The 17,610-nt window shown below is 50.6% G+C and overlaps 2 protein-coding genes across 2 annotated transcripts in view; both read left to right on the plus strand.

Annotated features, from left to right (window-relative positions):
* The first annotated feature begins 698 nt into the window (after window positions 1–698).
* Window positions 699–4,815, plus strand: LOC309542209 (interferon-induced protein with tetratricopeptide repeats 5-like). Its single transcript, XM_082240841.1, has 2 exons — window positions 699–1,097; window positions 2,948–4,815. Exons 1-2 carry the CDS (start codon window positions 1,093–1,095, stop codon window positions 4,335–4,337), a joined length of 1,395 nt encoding a protein of 464 aa, XP_082096967.1. The 5' UTR covers window positions 699–1,092; the 3' UTR covers window positions 4,338–4,815.
* A 4,305-nt stretch (window positions 4,816–9,120) lies between these two features.
* Window positions 9,121–17,610, plus strand: part of LOC309542444 (uncharacterized protein) — a gene marked incomplete at its 5' end in the record, with an annotated part of 53,716 nt that continues 45,226 nt past the window's right edge. The window contains 5 exons of the mRNA XM_082241244.1: window positions 9,121–9,182; window positions 10,639–10,774; window positions 13,819–13,911; window positions 15,127–15,291; window positions 16,762–16,839. Coding sequence (XP_082097370.1) covers window positions 9,121–9,182; window positions 10,639–10,774; window positions 13,819–13,911; window positions 15,127–15,291; window positions 16,762–16,839 — 534 coding nt within the window. The remainder of the gene's footprint in view (window positions 9,183–10,638; window positions 10,775–13,818; window positions 13,912–15,126; window positions 15,292–16,761; window positions 16,840–17,610) is intronic.

Genomic DNA, 17,610 nt, shown 5'->3' on the forward strand with positions numbered 1-17,610 from the left:
CCCGCCGGAGCGGTACCTATTTATCTACTTGCACTGGCGTGCTTTCGAACTGCTAGGTTGGCAGGAGCAGGGACAGAGCAACGGGAGCTCACCCTGTCACAGGGATTTGAACCGCCGACCTTCCGATTGGCAAGTCCAAGAGGCTCGGTGGTTAACTTTAGACCACAGCGCCAGAAACCTTTATTTGCAACCTCAAAGGGGGTTCATTTAAAAGCTTAGCACACTTCTTCGTGATGCCACAAAACTCCATCCTCCAGCCCAGGCAGCTTTGAAGGTGCTGCACTGCAAATGGAGAATCAAGGAGGTCTTTTGCCGGTTTGGACCAGCACCCACCTGGTTTTCAGCCGCAAGGTGGGCACCATTGTCTGGGTGCTCTGTTCCAGCAGCCATGCCCCTCACCCTTGGAGCCTCTCCAATCTCCACCCCCCCCCCTTTGCAGGTTTCTCCTCCGTGGCCAGCCTGGGGCTTACTTCCAAGTAGACATGCCTGGAATCGGGAGAAAAAGAGAAGCTAATTCTGCAAAGTCTCGCAGAGACAACTGTTTGGCTCAGATGTTGCCCTGCCGAGCAGAGGAGACCTTGCAAGGGTGGATTGAGGATCCCTCCCGACCTTGTGGACATGGGATCGGGATGGGAAGGAGAGCGGGAGGCGCGGGGGAATCGGGGAGCGGACTGGGGCGCGAGCAGGCAAGGATGGAGAGCAAAACGAGCCGGGAGGAGCTTTGCATCGATTGCAGGGGAGAGCCAAGATACAATTTTGCCGTGTGGCCCCCGTTTAAACCCTAATTTACTCATTTCCGCGAGTGGGGGGCAAAAATGTTGCGCTTGGGGGGAAAATTTAAATTTAAATTAAATGTTGCGCTTGGAGACTTTGCAAGCAGCCAAGGAACATTCCTCTCCGCAAACAGGGAACGGATCTCTCTTTTGAGTTTCGGTTTCTAATCTGTCGGAGTGAGCTCACTGCGTTGCTTATATAATCTGAGAGGCGAGGCAAAAGTTTGCAGACGGGGGTTGCATCCTGCAGACTGCTGGACCGCTGGCGAGGGAAAGTTCGCTTCCTGCGAAATTCAGCCTCCTCTCTGGAAAAGGAAAAATGAGGTAAGCAGGGACTCCCCCCCCCCCTGCGTAGATCGGACTCCTCCGGCTTAAAGACCTCCCCTTCTGCATTTTGTGGAGCAGGAGTTAGCATCCCAGAATGGGAGAGATGGGAGGGAAACCCCCCCCCCCGAATAGCCTGGCCCCCTGCAATGCAAGTTGGGTGTTGCTGGCCCCCAGCTTCGGCAGCCAGCAGGGCCAAGGGCCGGGGGGAAACGGGAGCGGGAGTCCCGCGACCTCAGGAGAGCGGCAGCTGTGGCTCGGTGGTTAGAGCACCTGCTTCGCAATGTAGAAGATTTCAGGGCTGGACTAGATGACCGGGGCTGTCTTAAGCATATGCAGGTGGGGTGGAAAGATCCGCCAGGCGCCGCCCCCCCCCCCCCCAGCCCAGGGCAACAAACCAGCCCGAGGCGTCGGCATCTGCAACTGAGCGAAGCTGCGCACCTCCTGGTGTACCACATTCATAGTACAGTGGTACCTCGGGTTACATACCCTTCAGGTTACAGACTCCGCTAACCCAGAAATAGTACCTCGGGTTAAGAACTTTGCTTCAGGATGAGAACAGAAATCGTGCTCCGGCGGTGCAGCAGCAGCAGGAGGCCCCCTTAGCTAAAGTGGTGCTTCAGGTTAAGAACAGTTTCAGGTTAAGAACGGACCTCCGGAGCGAATTAAGTACTTAACCCGAGGTACCACTGTACTGAGGAACAGAACCCCCAGGGATGTTTCCCTGAAGCACCCCCCCCCACCCAGAAAGAATCCTGTTAACTGCAGTTTACACATCAGAGGGGCATTTCCAAGCATCCTTCAGTTCCCAGGGTTCTGGCAGTGCGTGCGCACTTTCAATGCGCTTTGAAGGATGGTGTGCGCACAGTCTCAGAGGCAGGCTGCCTCTGGCACTGGAGATCATGGAGTTGTGGAGTTGGAAGGGACCCCCAGCGTCATCTAGTCCAACCCCCTGCAAGGCGGGAATCTCAGCTAAAGAATCCCTGGCAGGTGGCCATCCCAGCCCTGCTTAAAAACCTCCAAAGGACTTTTGTTTTCCTCGAATTCCTGCGCTTTGCATGCAGAAGATCTCAGGGCTGGACTAGATGACCCTCGGGTCCCTTGCAACTCTAAAATCCTGTGGTCCCCTGATGGCATCTGCAGGTAGGATCGTGGAACTGTAGAGTTGGAAGGGACCCCAGGGGTCATCTAGTCCAACCCCCTGAAGTGCAGGGATCTTTTACCCCAGGTGGGGCTCGAACCCACAACCCGGAGATCCAGAGTCTCCTGCTCTACTGACGGAGCTGTTATTCAGGTTAAGAACAGGCCTCCGGAATGAATTAAGTATTTAACCCGAGGTACCACTGTATAGTCGTACCTTGGAACAGAATCCGTTCTGGAAGTCTTTTCGACATCCAAAACATTTGACTATCAAAGTGCGGCTTCCGACTGGTTGCAGGAAGAACGTTGGAAAACCGGAACACTCACTTCCCATTTTCGATCGTTCGGGAGCCAAAACGTTTGACTCCCAAGGCGTTCGGGAGCTGAGGTACGACTGTACAGTCGTACCTCAGGTTAAGTACTTAATTTGTTCTGGAGGTGAGGTCCGTTCTTAACCTGAAACTGTTCTTAACCTGAAGCACCACTTTAGCTAAGGGGGCCTCCTGCTGCCGCCACCGTGCAATTTCTGTGCTCATCCTGAAGCAAAGTTCTTAACCCGAGGTACTATTTCTGGGTTAGTGGAGTCTGTAACCTGAAGCGTATGTAACCTGAAATGACTGTAACCCGAGGTACGACTGTATATCCTCTCAGGAGTGTCCCTCACCCTTTCTCCATCTCCCTCCCCCCCTCCCTGCCTCTTCCCTCTGCAGCCGACCTCTGAGATCGAAGCTGGAGAGCTTGCAGTGCCACTTCACCTGGGACTTCGAGTTCAAGGACAAGGTGGATGCCTTGCACATCCTGCAGACCCTGGCCCCACAAGCCCAGCACACCCCACACCGCAACCGAGGTGCCTACCTTGCCATGAGGGCCTACCTCCAGGACTTCCAGGGGAACTACGAGGAGGCCCTGGGGAGCCTCCGAGAAGCAGAGGGGGCTCTGAAGCGAGACCATCCCGCCAACTTCTCCCGCCAGGCCCTGGTGACCTACGGCAACTACGCCTGGGTCTACTACCGCTTGGTCAATTACGACATGGTGGACCTCTACCTGGGGCGCATCCACGACATCTGCCGGTCCTTGGCCAGCCCAGAGGCCTACTCTGCGATGATCCCTGAAGTCCACGCTCAGAAAGGCTGGTCCCTCCTGGCCGGGGGCTTCCGGAACGGGGACCAGGCCGCAGAATGTTTCCGGAAGGCGCTGGAGGCGGAAGAGTCCAACGAGGAGTTCCAGGCCGGACTGGCCATCTCCGTTTATGCCTCCTACACTCATTCCTGGGCCGACGAAAAACGGGAAGAAGCCCAGAAGTTGCTGGAAGAAGTCGTCGCTCACCAGCCACAGAACTACGAAGCCAAAGCTTATTTGGCTCAGACACTTAAGGCGGTGGACACGGAAAGAGCGCTCTTCCTTGCGGACGATGTTGCCCGGGAGAGCGTGAACCCTGAAGTCCTCCGAATCGTCTCCAAGCTGTACAAGCAGCAATCCCTTCCCCGGACCATTTCCATTCTGAAGAAGGCCATTTCCATTCTGAAGAAGGCCATCGCCTTAGATCCCGGCTACCATCTCCTACACTACGACCTTGGCATGTGCTACCTGCAGATGTTGGAGCACTCTCTAAGTGATGTCAGAGAAGAAGCCATCGAGCCTGCCATTGAGAGCTTCAAACGCGCTTTGGAGATGGATGCTTTCTCCATCTTCACCCGGCTGAAGCTGGCGAAAGCTTACGGTGAGAGGTCACCGGCTTACGAGGAAGAGATCTACCTTAACCTGATGGAGGAACTCCCGGGAGCCAGCAAGAGATGCCAGCAGTCCATCTACATGCACTGGGGGGACTTCCTCCTCCACAAGAAGGAGATGAAGAGCAAGGCCTTAGAGATGTACCAGGCAGCCGCCAGGATCCCCGGAGACCACTCCCTTGAGAGGAAGCAGCTGGAAATTCGCCTGAAGGGGCTGGCGAGGACGTTCAGGGAAGACGGAGAAATGGACCAAGCGAGCGCTGTCTACAGCTTCCTTAAAGAAACAGGGCTTCAGGTTACAAGTCAACAGGACGGATCGTGGCGAAGGGGAAGGGGTTCGTGGCGAGGGAATGGCAGGGCCCAGCAGTGAAGGACCTCCACACTCACTCACTCGCAGAGAGGCAAGGGGTTGTGGCTCTTTCCTTCCAGTTTGGGAAGAGGCTCTTTCTGCAGCCTCTGAGACCCTGGACCCTCCAGCAGGTTTTGCTGGGGGAAAGCTGATTTCCATGAAGTTTCGTTGCAGTCCCCTCCCCGCACTAAAGGAGAGAAAAAAAGCTTCCAGTTGTGTTTATCTGTGTAGTTGTTTCTAGAAGTTGCATTGCTTTCATTACTATTACTATTATTATTTTTAGTTGCAGGTGGAAAGTCCTGGATTTGGCAAGGGTTAAAATCTAACGGAGTATTCCATTGCTGGAGTTCAGTGCAATGATCAGTTTCTTTTCTGCTTGATTCCAAGACTGTCAGTATGGAAGAAGCAAGACCTTTGGGGGTGTTAAGTCTGCGAGCCCCTCCATCTTGGGCTCAGGTTGTATGTAGGTTGTGCAAATAAACCATATATCCTAAGGACACCACGGTCTCCACTGTTGCCTGTTCCAAGGAAACTGAGCCCTGGGATATTGCTCCGCTCAGAGATTTGGGTGCCACGTAACAGTATTAAGATTATGGTGACCAAATATTGCTTGGCCGTCACCCTAAGGTCCCAGGGCGGGTTGCAACCATTCAAGTTATTAATATATCAACAGATGGCATTGCACAATATTGCAAACAGTTTAAAGCCAAGTAGGAATTGCCGGGGGTTGAAACAGATTAGCCTTTGGGTCCCTTCCAACTAATAGCAGAAGTGAGCTGGGCATTCATAAGACACACTTCAGGGGTCGAAATACCACAGGTGGTGTGTGGCTGAGACTCTTCCATGTCTTAGCTGCAGAACAAACACAAACGAGAACTTGGGAAGAGAGCCACTCTTTGGGAAGTTTCCCAGCACCAGTCTCAAGCCTGCCATCGTCTTGCTCTGCACCTGCAGATTTCAGCAAGGCTGAAAGAGAACCAGGAAACCTTCAGCAGAGCCGTGCGGTGCCGGATGATTTTGGGAACGTTCAGGGTGGCAGGAGAGGATATACTGTTTATTAATATCCTTCCTAACTTGCAGAGTTACACCCCCCTTTTTACATGCACAGCAGAGAGATGGTCGCAGGCTCGTGTAAGCCTCTCACTATTATACAATTCAGTCTGTCTAAGATTGTACATTCCTGGTAAATTCCCTTGAATCCCTCTTAAAAGAATAAAGTCGCCACAATCTTATTCAGAGATGATAAAAGAAGTTTACTCACATCAGTTCACAGTTGGATTCCTGAAGGCAGACTTGGTTGCAAATATGTACATTGGATCTACCCCACATGGGGGAATAATCCCAGTGCTGAGAGCTAGCAGAGCAGTCCTAGCTAAAAGCCGGTCAAACGAAGAAGGAAGTCAAAAAGAGGGAGGTGTGCTGCGTGACTCATCCTTTTGTTACCTGGACAGGTGAGGTCACGCCCACCTATCACATGCAAAAGGAAGGATGCTCCAGCCAGGAGGAACAGGAAGTTTCGACTGGCTGGACCAAACATTCCCTCGCATGTCTTCTCTAGCATTACAAGGAATATTGTACTTGACTGCCTCTCCTGGATCACATCCCACAATCTCAAGAGGGGAGGGTGCTGTTTTGCATTCCTTTCTCTTTCAAGGATGAAATAAGCTCCCAGAGGTGCCTTGAAAGTGTGAGGGAGGGAGGCTGCAAAGTGATATCCCTCCCTCACAGGAGAGGAGAGCAGGCAAAGGATGCTGGAGTCTCCAGAGGGATCAGGCGGGAGGATGAATTTGGGCAGGGGGGAGCTGGTGGGGGAAGCTGTATTTCCTGAGGCTCCTGACCAGCTGGCCAGATTTTAAATTCCAAGTTGAGGACCACCCTCTCATCCCGCCTGGGTTTGTAGACCAGGAAACTGCAGGAGGGAGGGCAGCTTGGAACTGAAGGAATGGGTTTCTGTGCAGTCAGTCTGAAACGGGATCCAAAATCCACATTTTTCCTCCAAGGGAGCATTTCTAAAATGCATTAACTTGAGCTCTTGAGTCAATGTATAAACAGAAAGCCAGTTGTATAAACCAAGTGCTCAAAGCCCTCTCCTTTATCAGTCTGTGACTGCAATGGATGGCCTTGCCAGTTCCAGTGGCAAGTCTGGGTCTTATCTTACATCGTCTGGGTCTTATCTTACATCCTGACCACAAAAAGACACACAGACCTTGTCAAGTGACAAGACACCTGGAAACGGTGCCAGGAATGTTCTTAGAGTTGGTGACCTGCTGCCCCAAGATAAGAGTATAGGAACAGGAACAACCTTTTATGGTCAAGAGTACCGGAACAGGAATATCTGTTTATGGTCATGGATGAATCTAGATCAAGGGAAGTAATAGTGCCACTGTATTCTGCTCTGGTCAGACCTCACCTGGAGTACTGTGTCCAGTTCTGGGCACCACAGTTCAAGAAGGACACTGACAAACTGGAACGTGTCCAGAGGAGGGCAACCAAAATGGTCAAAGGCCTGGAAACGATGCCTTATGAGGAACGGCTAAGGGAGCTGGGCATGTTTAGCCTGGAGAAGAGGAGCTTAAGGGGTGATATGATAGCCATGTTCAAATATATAAAAGGATGTCACATAGAGGAGGGAGAAAGGTTGTTTTCTGCTGCTCCAGAGAAGCGGACCCGGAGCAATGGATCCAAACTACAAGGAAGAAGATTCCACCTAAACATTAGGAAGAACTTCCTGACAGTAGGAGCTGTTTGACAGTGGAATTTGCTGCCAAGGAGTGTGGTGGAGTCTCCTACTTTGGAGGTCTTTAAGCAGAGGCTTGACAACCATATGTCAGGAGTGCTCTGATGGTGTTTCCTGCTTGGCAGGGGGTTGGACTCGATGGCCCTTGTGGTCTCTTCCAACTCTATGATTCTATGATTCTATGTCAACTTACGTGTATAAGCTGACGTGGTTGGATTCCTGGGGAAGGGGGAAGAGGGTGCCTGGAGGATATATATACTGCATGAAATTTCTCATTTCTTTGGACTTGCTGTGAACTCTTTCTCTGAATCAACCTCGGTGACATTTGACTTCCTTTCTCCCTCCCGGGAGCAACGCAGACACCACCAGTTGGTAAAGTTTAAGAAGGCTACAGAACCTAACCTTTAGGAAAGGGGGGCTTTTCCAGGAAACTGCCACCCAGCCAGCAGTCTTCTTCTGGAACAGCCATTGATGCACGTTTGCCTATGCGGTCGCCCAAACCTATCGGAGCCCATTTGACCGCTTCAGTAGGTGGAATTGGCCCTGTTACAGGGGACTGTGGAACTCCCTGCCACTTGACACCAAGCAGGCGGCGCCTTCGCTGTACTTTTTCCGGCCCCTGCTATAACCAAGCCAACTCAGATGCTTAGAATCGTAGAATCTTAAGAGTCAGAAGGGACCCGGAGGGTCATCCAGTCGAACCCCCGGCTGCATTGCAGGAATCTCAGCTAAAGAATCCTTGACAGAGGGCCACCCAACTTCTGTTAGAAACCTCCAAGGAGGGAGAGTCCATCACCGCAACTCAAAAGTCAAAAGTGGTTTTATTTTTCATTTTTATTTTTTGGAATATATTTCATGAAACTCCCACAAATTCCAAATAAAGTTACATAACCATTTTTTTCTTCAACACAGTGGTACCTCGGGTTAAGAATTTAATTCGTTCTGGAGGTCCGTTCTTAACCTGAAACTGTTCTTAACCTGAAGCACCACTTTAGCTAATAGGGCCTCCTGCTGCCGCTGTGTCACCGCCCCACGATTTCTGTTCTCATCCTGAAGCAAAGTTCTTAACCCGAGGTACTATTTCTGGGTTAGCAGAGTCTGTAACCTGAAGCGTCTGTAACCTGAAGCGTATGTAACCTGAAGTGTTTGTAACACAAGGTAAAGGTAAAGGGACCCCTGACCATTAGGTCCAGTCCTGGCCGACTCTGGGGTTGTGGCGCTCATCTCGCTTTATTGGCCGAGGGAGCCGGCGTACAGCTTCCTTCTGGGCCATGTGGCCAGCAGGACTAAGCCGCTTCTGGCGGACCAGAGCAGTGCACAGAAACGCCGTTTACCTTCCTGCCGGAGTGGTACCTATTTATCTACTTGCACTTAGACGTGCTTTCGAACTGCTAGGTTGGCAGGAGCTGGGAGAGAGCAACGGGAGCTCACCCCATCATGGGGATTTGAACCACCGACCTTCTGATCAGCAAGCCCTAGACTCTGTGTTTTAACCCACAGCGCCACCTGCGTCCCGTAACCCGAGGTATCAATGTACTAATAATAACATATTATCAACTTCCCCTTCCATTTTCTGCGATGTTTTCCATCCCTCCCCATTGCTGCCCCCTGTCTTCACTCTTTTATCCAAATCATAACACAATAATCTCTGTTGTTCAAATCCTGCTTTCAAATTTGTCATATTATAATAGTTCTTTGAACGGTCCAAAAAAGGCTTCCAGTTATATCAGGCAGAGGAACCCCCAGGCCCACCTTGGCTCTCTCCGCAGTCTGAAAAGTAGGAAATAATCTGGAATTGGGACCTGGTGGCTCAGAGAAGAGACACACTCCTTCCCAACCAAACAGAAGCAGGATTTGGAGAAGTGGGCGCTTGCTTCCTTCGTTCTGCCTTCCCCCAGGACCATTTCCTCCAAGGAAGGGTGGTCTTTCCCCCTAGAGTCAGCCTGGCCATAGCTGGGACGTAGTAGCTTCTGTGCAAGGACTTGAGAAATGCAAATACGTTCCGGGGGAAATGGAAACTGAAACTTATAATTGGAAACTCACAAGAGAAAGGGCTCTCCACTCCCGATGTTGCTTTTCTTCCAGCAAAGGAACAGTTTCGTCACCTTGCAAGGGCAGACACCGGTCATGTATGGTTTAGTTGCAGGGGTTGGACTAGATGACCCTTGGGTCCCCTCCAACTTGACACTTCCACGAGGTAGGGGTTTGAGACAGGAGGAAAGTGGGGGTTCTCCTGCTCCTTCCCTGCTTGTGAGCTCCCCACGTTGGGCCTGATCCTGCAACCAGACAGATCTTTGGATGCTCTTATGAAGTGAAGCAGCGGCTATGTGCCAGCCCCTCGTGAGGAGCAGGTGACAAACACAGACCTGCCAACGTTCCTCTGATAAAAATAGGGACATCCTATTCTACATCAGTGCCTCTCCCCCCCACTTCATCTTTCCATTTCTGGGTGTAATGAATCCTGGCTGCTTCAGTTACATAAGAATCTTTTTTTTTAATTTCTTTCCCTTGTAGAAAAGCTTCACTGTTCTTTTTGTGTGTGTGTAATCACTTTAAACATCTTTCCCCCCCCCTTTATCTCATCCTATTTCATTGCCCCCCAAATACCCTCACTTTCTTACCAGACCACCACGTGCGGGAAAATCGTGGCGCTTATAATGTGTTTCGGTATTTTAGCTTCTGCATGTTTTAACAGCGGGTTTAATCCAATTCTTCTGGGTTCTTTACCTTCTTCTAAACCGCTCGGAGGTTACTGACAATCGAGCGGCGTGCAAATTTCACAAAATTTCACGAAATAAGCAGATGAAGACCCACGGCAACTTTCCAAACATCTGGGCAGGAAGGACTAATAAAGAATATTTCTGGCAGGAGAAAGAAAGAAAGAAAGAAAGAAAGAAAGAAAGAAAGAAAGAAAGAAAGAGAGAGAGAGGAAGGAAGGAAGGAAGGAAGGAAGGAAGGAAGGAAGGAAGGGAGAGATGGAGGGAGGAAGGAAGGAAGGAAGGAAGGAAGGAAGGAAGGAAGAGGAAGGAAGGAAGGAAGGAAGGAAGGAAGGAAGGAAGGAAGGAAGAAAGAAAGAAAGAAAGAAAGAAAGAAAGAAAGAAAGAGAATATAGTGCAGGGACCTGCCTGATATCAATAGGCGGTGAGTTCCAAAGGGCTGCCGTGCTGAAAGATCGATTTCTTGCAAACGCAGAAAGGGATTATGTGGCTTCTGAATGCAAGCTGGATCTCCTTTCTGCCTTCCTGGCTCCACCGTCTTGTGGTGTTTAGAGCATCTCATATAACAACAGACAAAGGCACCAGGGCGCTCCATGAATAATAGAGATCTTGCGGTGAGCATTGCACTGCCTGGAACTTGCGCTGCCAGCGAAAAGCCACGTCGCCTGGCCCAAAGGAGAGCCTGGCTCTCCCCCCCCCAGCCTCCACCTGCGTCCTGGAGCGCCCAGAAATTACAGGGTACGTACCTGGGTCCTGTCTAGGAGGCCTATCGATGGCTACCAGCCATGGTGGCTATGCTGTGGTCTCTGTAGTGCGGCTTTCTGACTGGCCACGGTGAAAACCTGGCTCCATCTTTCCCCCATTGCAGGAGCAGGGCGGCTTGCCGGATGGACGGACGAGGGTCCGGTTTGGGCGGGTGGGGCCTCGGGGATCTGCGGCGCCTCCAGCCTGGGCTGTTCCGGACGGTGGCAGACAGGGCCCAGCTGCAGACGGCTGTTCACCAGGTGAGGTCGCAACCCCTTTTTCCGCGTCATCAAAGCATTGTGTTAACGGAAAAATCCGAGGGCTCCCTGGGACAAAGACAAAGACACCAACCAGGATAACTTGGAGCAAAACAGCAGCCTGTAGGCTTGGCCTTTTTTTGAATACTCCCACCCGCAATAAGAAGAAGCAAAATAGAAGCCCAGAACAAAAGAAGACCCCAACTTTTATTAGTTACTAATCCCCCAAACTACACCCCTAAGACTACATCACAACTACATCACAAAAAGGAGGGTTGAGGGAGGAGTTGTGGTGGTAACCTGAGTGTCCTGTCACCTGGCCGGTTCCTCCTTTCCCCCTCCCCATGAGTACTTTCCAGGTGACAGAGGGGAGTTTGCAGTTTCCTGCCCCCAGAGGGAAGAGCTGATTATTGTCCTTTGCTCCAGTCCGTGCTGAATCCACTCCCATATGCAAGTTCTTTGTGATCTTGATGGTCTTCTGTCTAGGACCATCAGGGTTGGCATAGCAACTGGGCAGGGCTCCTGTGGATGTGCTGGGATGGTGAAGGGATTATGACTGGCCTGTATCAAACCTTCCCCCTTTTGTAGTCCTTCCTTCATGGACTAAAATAAAAGTGGAACAGTCCAGATCCGATGTATGGTTGATTTTCTATGAATTTATAACAGAAGCGTAGCGTATGTTGTGTGTGTGTGTGTGTGAAGTTTGTACAAACTGAATGATTGGGGGGGGGGTTTCCTGCGACAGTTGCAAATGGTTGCAAGCGTCCTGGTGTTTGGCCTCCCATTGTGGCCAGAAGAGATGCCTCTGGAAATGGGGAAAGCGACGGGCACAGGTAGACTGCTCTTGACCAGGGATGCTCCACACCTGCCATTACTGCTTTCCAACCCAGCTGTCAGGGATTCTTTAGATGTGATTTCTCCGGCCGCAGAGGGCTGTCCTAGGTGATCCTTTGGGTCCCTCCCATTCCCCCCCTTTTTTGGTAGAAATAATTTTTATTTGATTTTACAAAAGTTACCACATTACCAAATACATAACCATCTACAGAGATTTCTCTGAATCCCTCGACTTTCCACCTTCCCCTCCCTGGCTCCTATTGTCAACATTTTCAACTGCATATTATTACATAATACGTATTTTGTATCTGTCCGTATTTCCATCATGTTAGTTACATTACAAGTGTTGTTAAAATCCTGGTAATGTTTTCAGCTGATTAAAAGTGGTCTCCCGGATAGATTATAAACTTTCCCCATTCTTTCTTGAAGTTATTGTCTTCTTGGTTCCTGAGCTTTCCGGTCAGTTTTGCCATTTTGGCATAGTCCAACAGCTGTTCCTCTCTGGTGGGGATTTTATCTTATCATCATCATTTTATTTTTATGCCGCCTTTCCAGTGAGAGACAGTGTGGTGTAGTGGTTAAGAGCGGTAGTCTTGTAATCTGGGGAACCGGGTTCACGTCTCCGCTCCTCCACCTGCAGCTGCTGGGTGACCTTGGGCCAGTCACACTTCTCTGAAGTCTCTCAGCCCCACTCACCTCACAGAGTGTTTGTTGTGGGGGACGAAGGGAAAGGAGAATGTTAGCCGCTTTGAGACTCCTTAAGGGGAGTGATAAAGCAGGATATCAAATCCAAACTCTTCTCTTCTTCTTCTTCTTTCCATAGTTGAAACTATGCTCATGAGAAGATTTACATAATTACAGACATAGCAGAAGTAATAAACAATAAATAAAACACATCAAAATGTACACAACCAAAGAGAAACAATTTCCACGTAAATCGTAAGATCTAAAAGTAAAGATACGACAATAATATCAATAAAAGCAACAAGCTCTCTCAATCCCCATAAACAATACTCCAGCTCAAAAATCTGTTCAACAGCCTCAGCTTTTGTAGCTGGAGTCAGTCCGCACTCCACTCTCCCAAGCCAGGTAGGAAAGGGCTAGGTAAGATTGTCTTCCATAAACACGGTTTTAACAGTGAGTCCGTAAGTGAGTGTGGAGGCCAATTCTGGATCCACACGTCCTTCCACAGTGGGGACATAGGTTTCCGGGCAGGAGTTGATCCCGGTGTGGATTTGCCAAGCATGCCTTCCTCTTAGCACGTTTCTCCCTTGCGTCCTGAGTGTCTTCAAAGTCTATGACACCTTTGGTAGAGGCTGTTCTCCAACTGGAGCGCTCGCAGGCCAGTGTTTCCCAATTGTTGGTGTTTATACTACATCAGAGGTCAGCAACCTTTTTCAGCAGGGGGCCGGTCCACTGTCCCTCAGACCTTGTGGGAGGCCAGACTATATTTCTTTGGGGGGGGGGGAATGAACGAATTCCTATGCCCCACAAATAACCCAGAGATGCATTTTAAATAAAAGGACACATTCTACTCATGTAAAAACACACTGATTCCCGGACCGTCCGTGGGCCAGATTGAGAAGGCGGTGTTGGTTTGCAAGCCCCCTCCACAGAGGCTAGCCCCTCTCACTGTCCTCGGAGCTTGCTTACCGGTAACCTCCTCTGGCTGATATCCAGACAGACCAGGGAGATTTTGATAGGCGACATTTTCCCAAGCGTGGGTAAAATGCACAACCCCTCCCTCCTGCTTCCGCAGGGGAAAGAAAATAAGTCAGAAATCTATTTACATGATGTTTATTTCTGACATTACAGCACTAGAGAAAAACACGTCCTTTCAGTTCAGTTCTTCCAGCAAGCCTGACAAACTTCCTGTACATGCGCACACGGAAGGTTTCAAATTACATTCTTCACAGAGACTTATCCAGCCTGTGAATGTCCTGGGAAATTCTTCTTTCCCACAGATAGGCGCATCATGTGATGTCAACAAACTGGCTTTCTGCAGCGGTGATGTTTCCATATACTGACAGGTGATGGGCTAGTCTGCCTACCCATGTACTACATATTTTTTTTAAGATTTGCCTTGAGACAGTCTTTAAACCTCCTTTGTTGACCACCAGCATTACGCTTTCTATTTTTAAGTTCGGAGTAGAATAGTTGCTTTGGAAGACGATCATCAGGCATCCGCCCAACATGCCCTCTCTGCCACACAGGTATTTGGGAGCCATGCGTGGCACGGCTGCTGTTCCGACAAGCTCCTGGAGGCACTGCTTGAAGCAGGGCAGCAGTGTTACCTGAAGCAACAGGTGAGTTCAGAGGTCCCCATCTCTCTCTCTCTCTCTCTCTCTCTCTCTCTCTCTCTCTCTCTCTCATCCGCCTCTGACCAGGGCTGAACGGTGGGGTGCTCCATTTCAAAAGCGTTCCTAGGCACCCCCTGTAGCGGAAGGAAAGTAGAAATGAAGAACTGCTACTCCTACAAGCGCCACGTGTTAGGGTGAGGCTAAATGCTTTGTTGTTGTTTAGTCGTGTCCGACTCTTCGTGACCCCATGGACCAGAGCACGCTTCTGCGCATGTGCAACCACCAAAACCTGGAAGCACCATATTTTTCACTCCATAAGACACACTTTTTTCCTCCTAAAAAGTAAAGGGAAATGTCTGTGCATCTTATGGAGTGAATGTGCGGTCGATCGCTGGCTCCCTTTCCAACCCCTTGCCCAGGCCTCCATTGTTGAATGTTCTGCAGACGGAGGCTGTTTGTTTCCCCATGGGACTGGCTGATTAGATCAGTGTTTTTCAACCACTGTTCCGCGGCACACTAGTGTGCCGCGAGATGTTGCCTGGTGTGCCGTGGGAAAAATTCGAAAGATTTTTTTTTTAAAAAAAGTCAAATTTTTGCCCACTAGGCGGGCGCTGGACTGTGTCCACCCTATTTTCCATCTGTCCTGGGTGGGGATCAGATCGGATGGGATAGGATGAGAGCGGACAGGCGGTCCGCTCTCATCCGATTCCCCATAGAGAGCAGCGGGGCTCTGACATCTCCCTCTCCGCACACAGTGGTGGCGTGCCTCGTGATTTTTTTCATGAAACAAGTGTGCCTTTGCCCAAAAAAGGTTGAAAAACACTGGATTAGATTATCTGTCTGGAAACTGTAGAAACGGCTCCCTTTCCTTTCCTAAAAAAGCTGCAGAACTGTGAGTTGAACCCCATAAAAACAGGATTTTTTCCCTTTGCAAAGTAAGCTCAACAACTTTGAGCTGAGGCCTTTTCCCCTTTGCAAAAGAAGCTGCGCAACTGGGAGCTGATTCCCCCCCCCAAAAAAAAACCAGGGCTTTCCCCCTTTCCTCCTCTAAAATCTAGGTGCGTCTTATGGTCAGGTGCATCTTATGGAGCGAAAAATACGGTAACCTGTTCTGGTACTTCCGGGTATCGGCGGTCCATCACCCGAAAAAACGCAACCTGAAACGTCTGTAACCCGAGGTGTGACTGTACATAGATATCTATGTGAGATACCCTTCCCTAGCTGCACTGGGATTTTCAACTCCTGGACTCCGACCACGATGGCTACCTCTCCGCCCGCGATGTGGAGCTGCTCCTGACCCAGGTGCCACACGCCCACCCTGCAGGGGAGGCCTGGCAAGACTTCCTCAGGAGCCGGGGACCCAGCTTCTCCTGGAGGGACATCGAGGTAACGGTTGGGCCGCGGAAATAGCGGAGACTGTCCCATGCAGGAGACTCTAGCCTTTCTAGCCCCTTTTAATAATAATAATAATAATAATAATAATAATAATAATAATTTATTATTTATACCCCGCCCATCTGGCTGAGTTTCCCCAGCCACTCTGGGCGGCTCCCAATCAGTGTTAAAAACCGTATTAAAAACTTCCCTGAACAGGGCTGCCTTAAGATGTCTTCTGAATGTCAGGTAATTATTTATCTCTTTGACATCTGATGGGAGGGCGTTCCACAGGGCGGGCGCCACCACCGAGAAGGCCCTCTGCCTGATTCCCTGTAACTTGGCTTCTCGCAGTGAGGGAACCGCCAGAAGGCCCTCAGAGCTGGACCTCAGTGTCCGGGCAGAACAATGGGGGTGGAGACGCTCCTTCAGGTATACTGGGCCGAGGCCGTTTAGGGCTTTAAAGGTCAGCACCAACACTTTGAATCGTGCTCGGAAACGATGGATAGGAAAATGTTGCACCCGAGCAGGGACAAAAGGAGCCAAACGACACCAAGGGGTTAAATCCAGAGAAAGAGCTTTTATTCTGCCATGGGGGGGGGGCAGAGGAGCAAGTGTGATAACTCACAAAAACAAGCACGAGTTCACATGCGTTTGCACAGAGTATATATCCCCCTTCCAGTTCCCTCCCCCTTTCTCCTCCCATGTGTCTCCTGAGCATGAACAGAAAGTTCCTGTCTTGGGACCATTTTGGGGCTCTTCCCAGGGAAGGGGGGTTTCAGAGTGTTCCAGTTATGTTTCATTCTTGTGCTTTGGCATGGTTCCTGGACAGAAGCAAGTTGCAATCTAGTCTAAGCAAGGCCAAAGGCTCTGAGAAAACAACGGACTCTGCTCCCTACCTTTTGTTACAGTATTTTACTTGCAGCAAGAGGAATATGCTTAGCTAATGCTTTTTGCCTTTGAGGAAATGCAGTTTTTAAAAATGCTTGAGGCGAGGCTTTTGACCCTGGCTGGGGGGGTGGGATTCACAAACAGTTTTAGGGTTTTGGGGGTAATCCTAACTGTTCCCCTTCAAGACGTGGTTAGGCGCTGGCTTCAGGCGCCAGCTCCCAGTGCAATGGGCTTCCTCCAGTCGCCTCCAGCTGCTTCGGGCGGTTTTCCATGACGATGTACAGTTTTCCGTTTGGCTTCAGGCGGCAAAATGTCCTGCGCCCCAGGAGGGCCTGAGGGGATTGGGCCAGCAAGGGTCCCGGGGGCCAGGCGGTGAGACGAGGAGGGCCACACTTGCCCCCAGAGGGCCTAACGTTCTCCACCTTGAGGTAGACGGGTGGTCCTAGGTGGAGGAGCGAATGGGGTTCGGGGGCAAAGCAGGACCCATATGTTGCAGGGGGGCAATATTGAGGGGTGCCAGCTTGCCTGCATGGCCGGGGAGTTACACAGACCCCTCACCCGGTTTCCTCTTGCTTCTCCCCACCCCACAAGGACTGGCTTTTCAGACCACCCCACCTGCTCGTGGATAGATCCCGCACTGAGCTGAGAAGGAGCTGCTTCAGCGAGCAGGTAGGAGCGGGACCCAACCCTGGGATGGAAACTGCTCGGGAATCGAGGCTCGGCGATGTCTGAACCAGGATCGGGCCCCAGTGGTTGGGAGAGGGCGGGCTGCCTAGGAGTAGCTCAGCTATGGAACTCACTGCTGTAGGAGGGCAGCGATGGCCATCAGTTTGGATGGCTTTCAATGAGCGGCAGATTAGGGCCCGGGATTTAGCGTTCCCAAAGCAAGGAAGGATTGGAGTCTGATTAATAAAATATACACGAGGCTTGACCAGCAAGACTCTGGAAGGAGGTGCCGATAATAATTCCTCTCTACCCCTCGGCCCAGGTCGTTTTATTCACGAAAGAACTTTTTACACAGTGTTCGTAAGAACCAATCAGATTTCCTCTGAGCATTTCAAAACCCCCACATGGAGACAAAGTTAAAAGTTAAAACTTGTTGTTGTTTAGTTGTTTAGTTGTGACCGACTCTTCGTGACCCCCTGGACCAGAGCACGCCAGGCACTTCTGTCTTCCACTGCCTCCCGCAGTTTGGTCAGACTCATGTTTGTAGCTTCGAGAACACTGTCCCACCATCTCGTCCTCCGTCATCCCCTTCTCCTTGTGCCCTCCATCTTTCCCAACATCAGGGTCTTTTCCAGGGAGTCTTCTCTTCTCATGAGGTGGCCAAAGTACTGGAGCCTCAGCTTCAGGATCTGTCCTTCCAGTGAGCACTCAGGGCTGATTTCCTTCAGAATGGAGAGGTTTGATCTTCTTGCAGTAGTCCAAGTTGCAAAGTGA

This window comes from Podarcis vaucheri, assembly GCF_965113315.1.
Source record: "Podarcis vaucheri genome assembly, chromosome: 10".
Lineage (NCBI taxonomy): Eukaryota > Metazoa > Chordata > Lepidosauria > Squamata > Lacertidae > Podarcis > Podarcis vaucheri.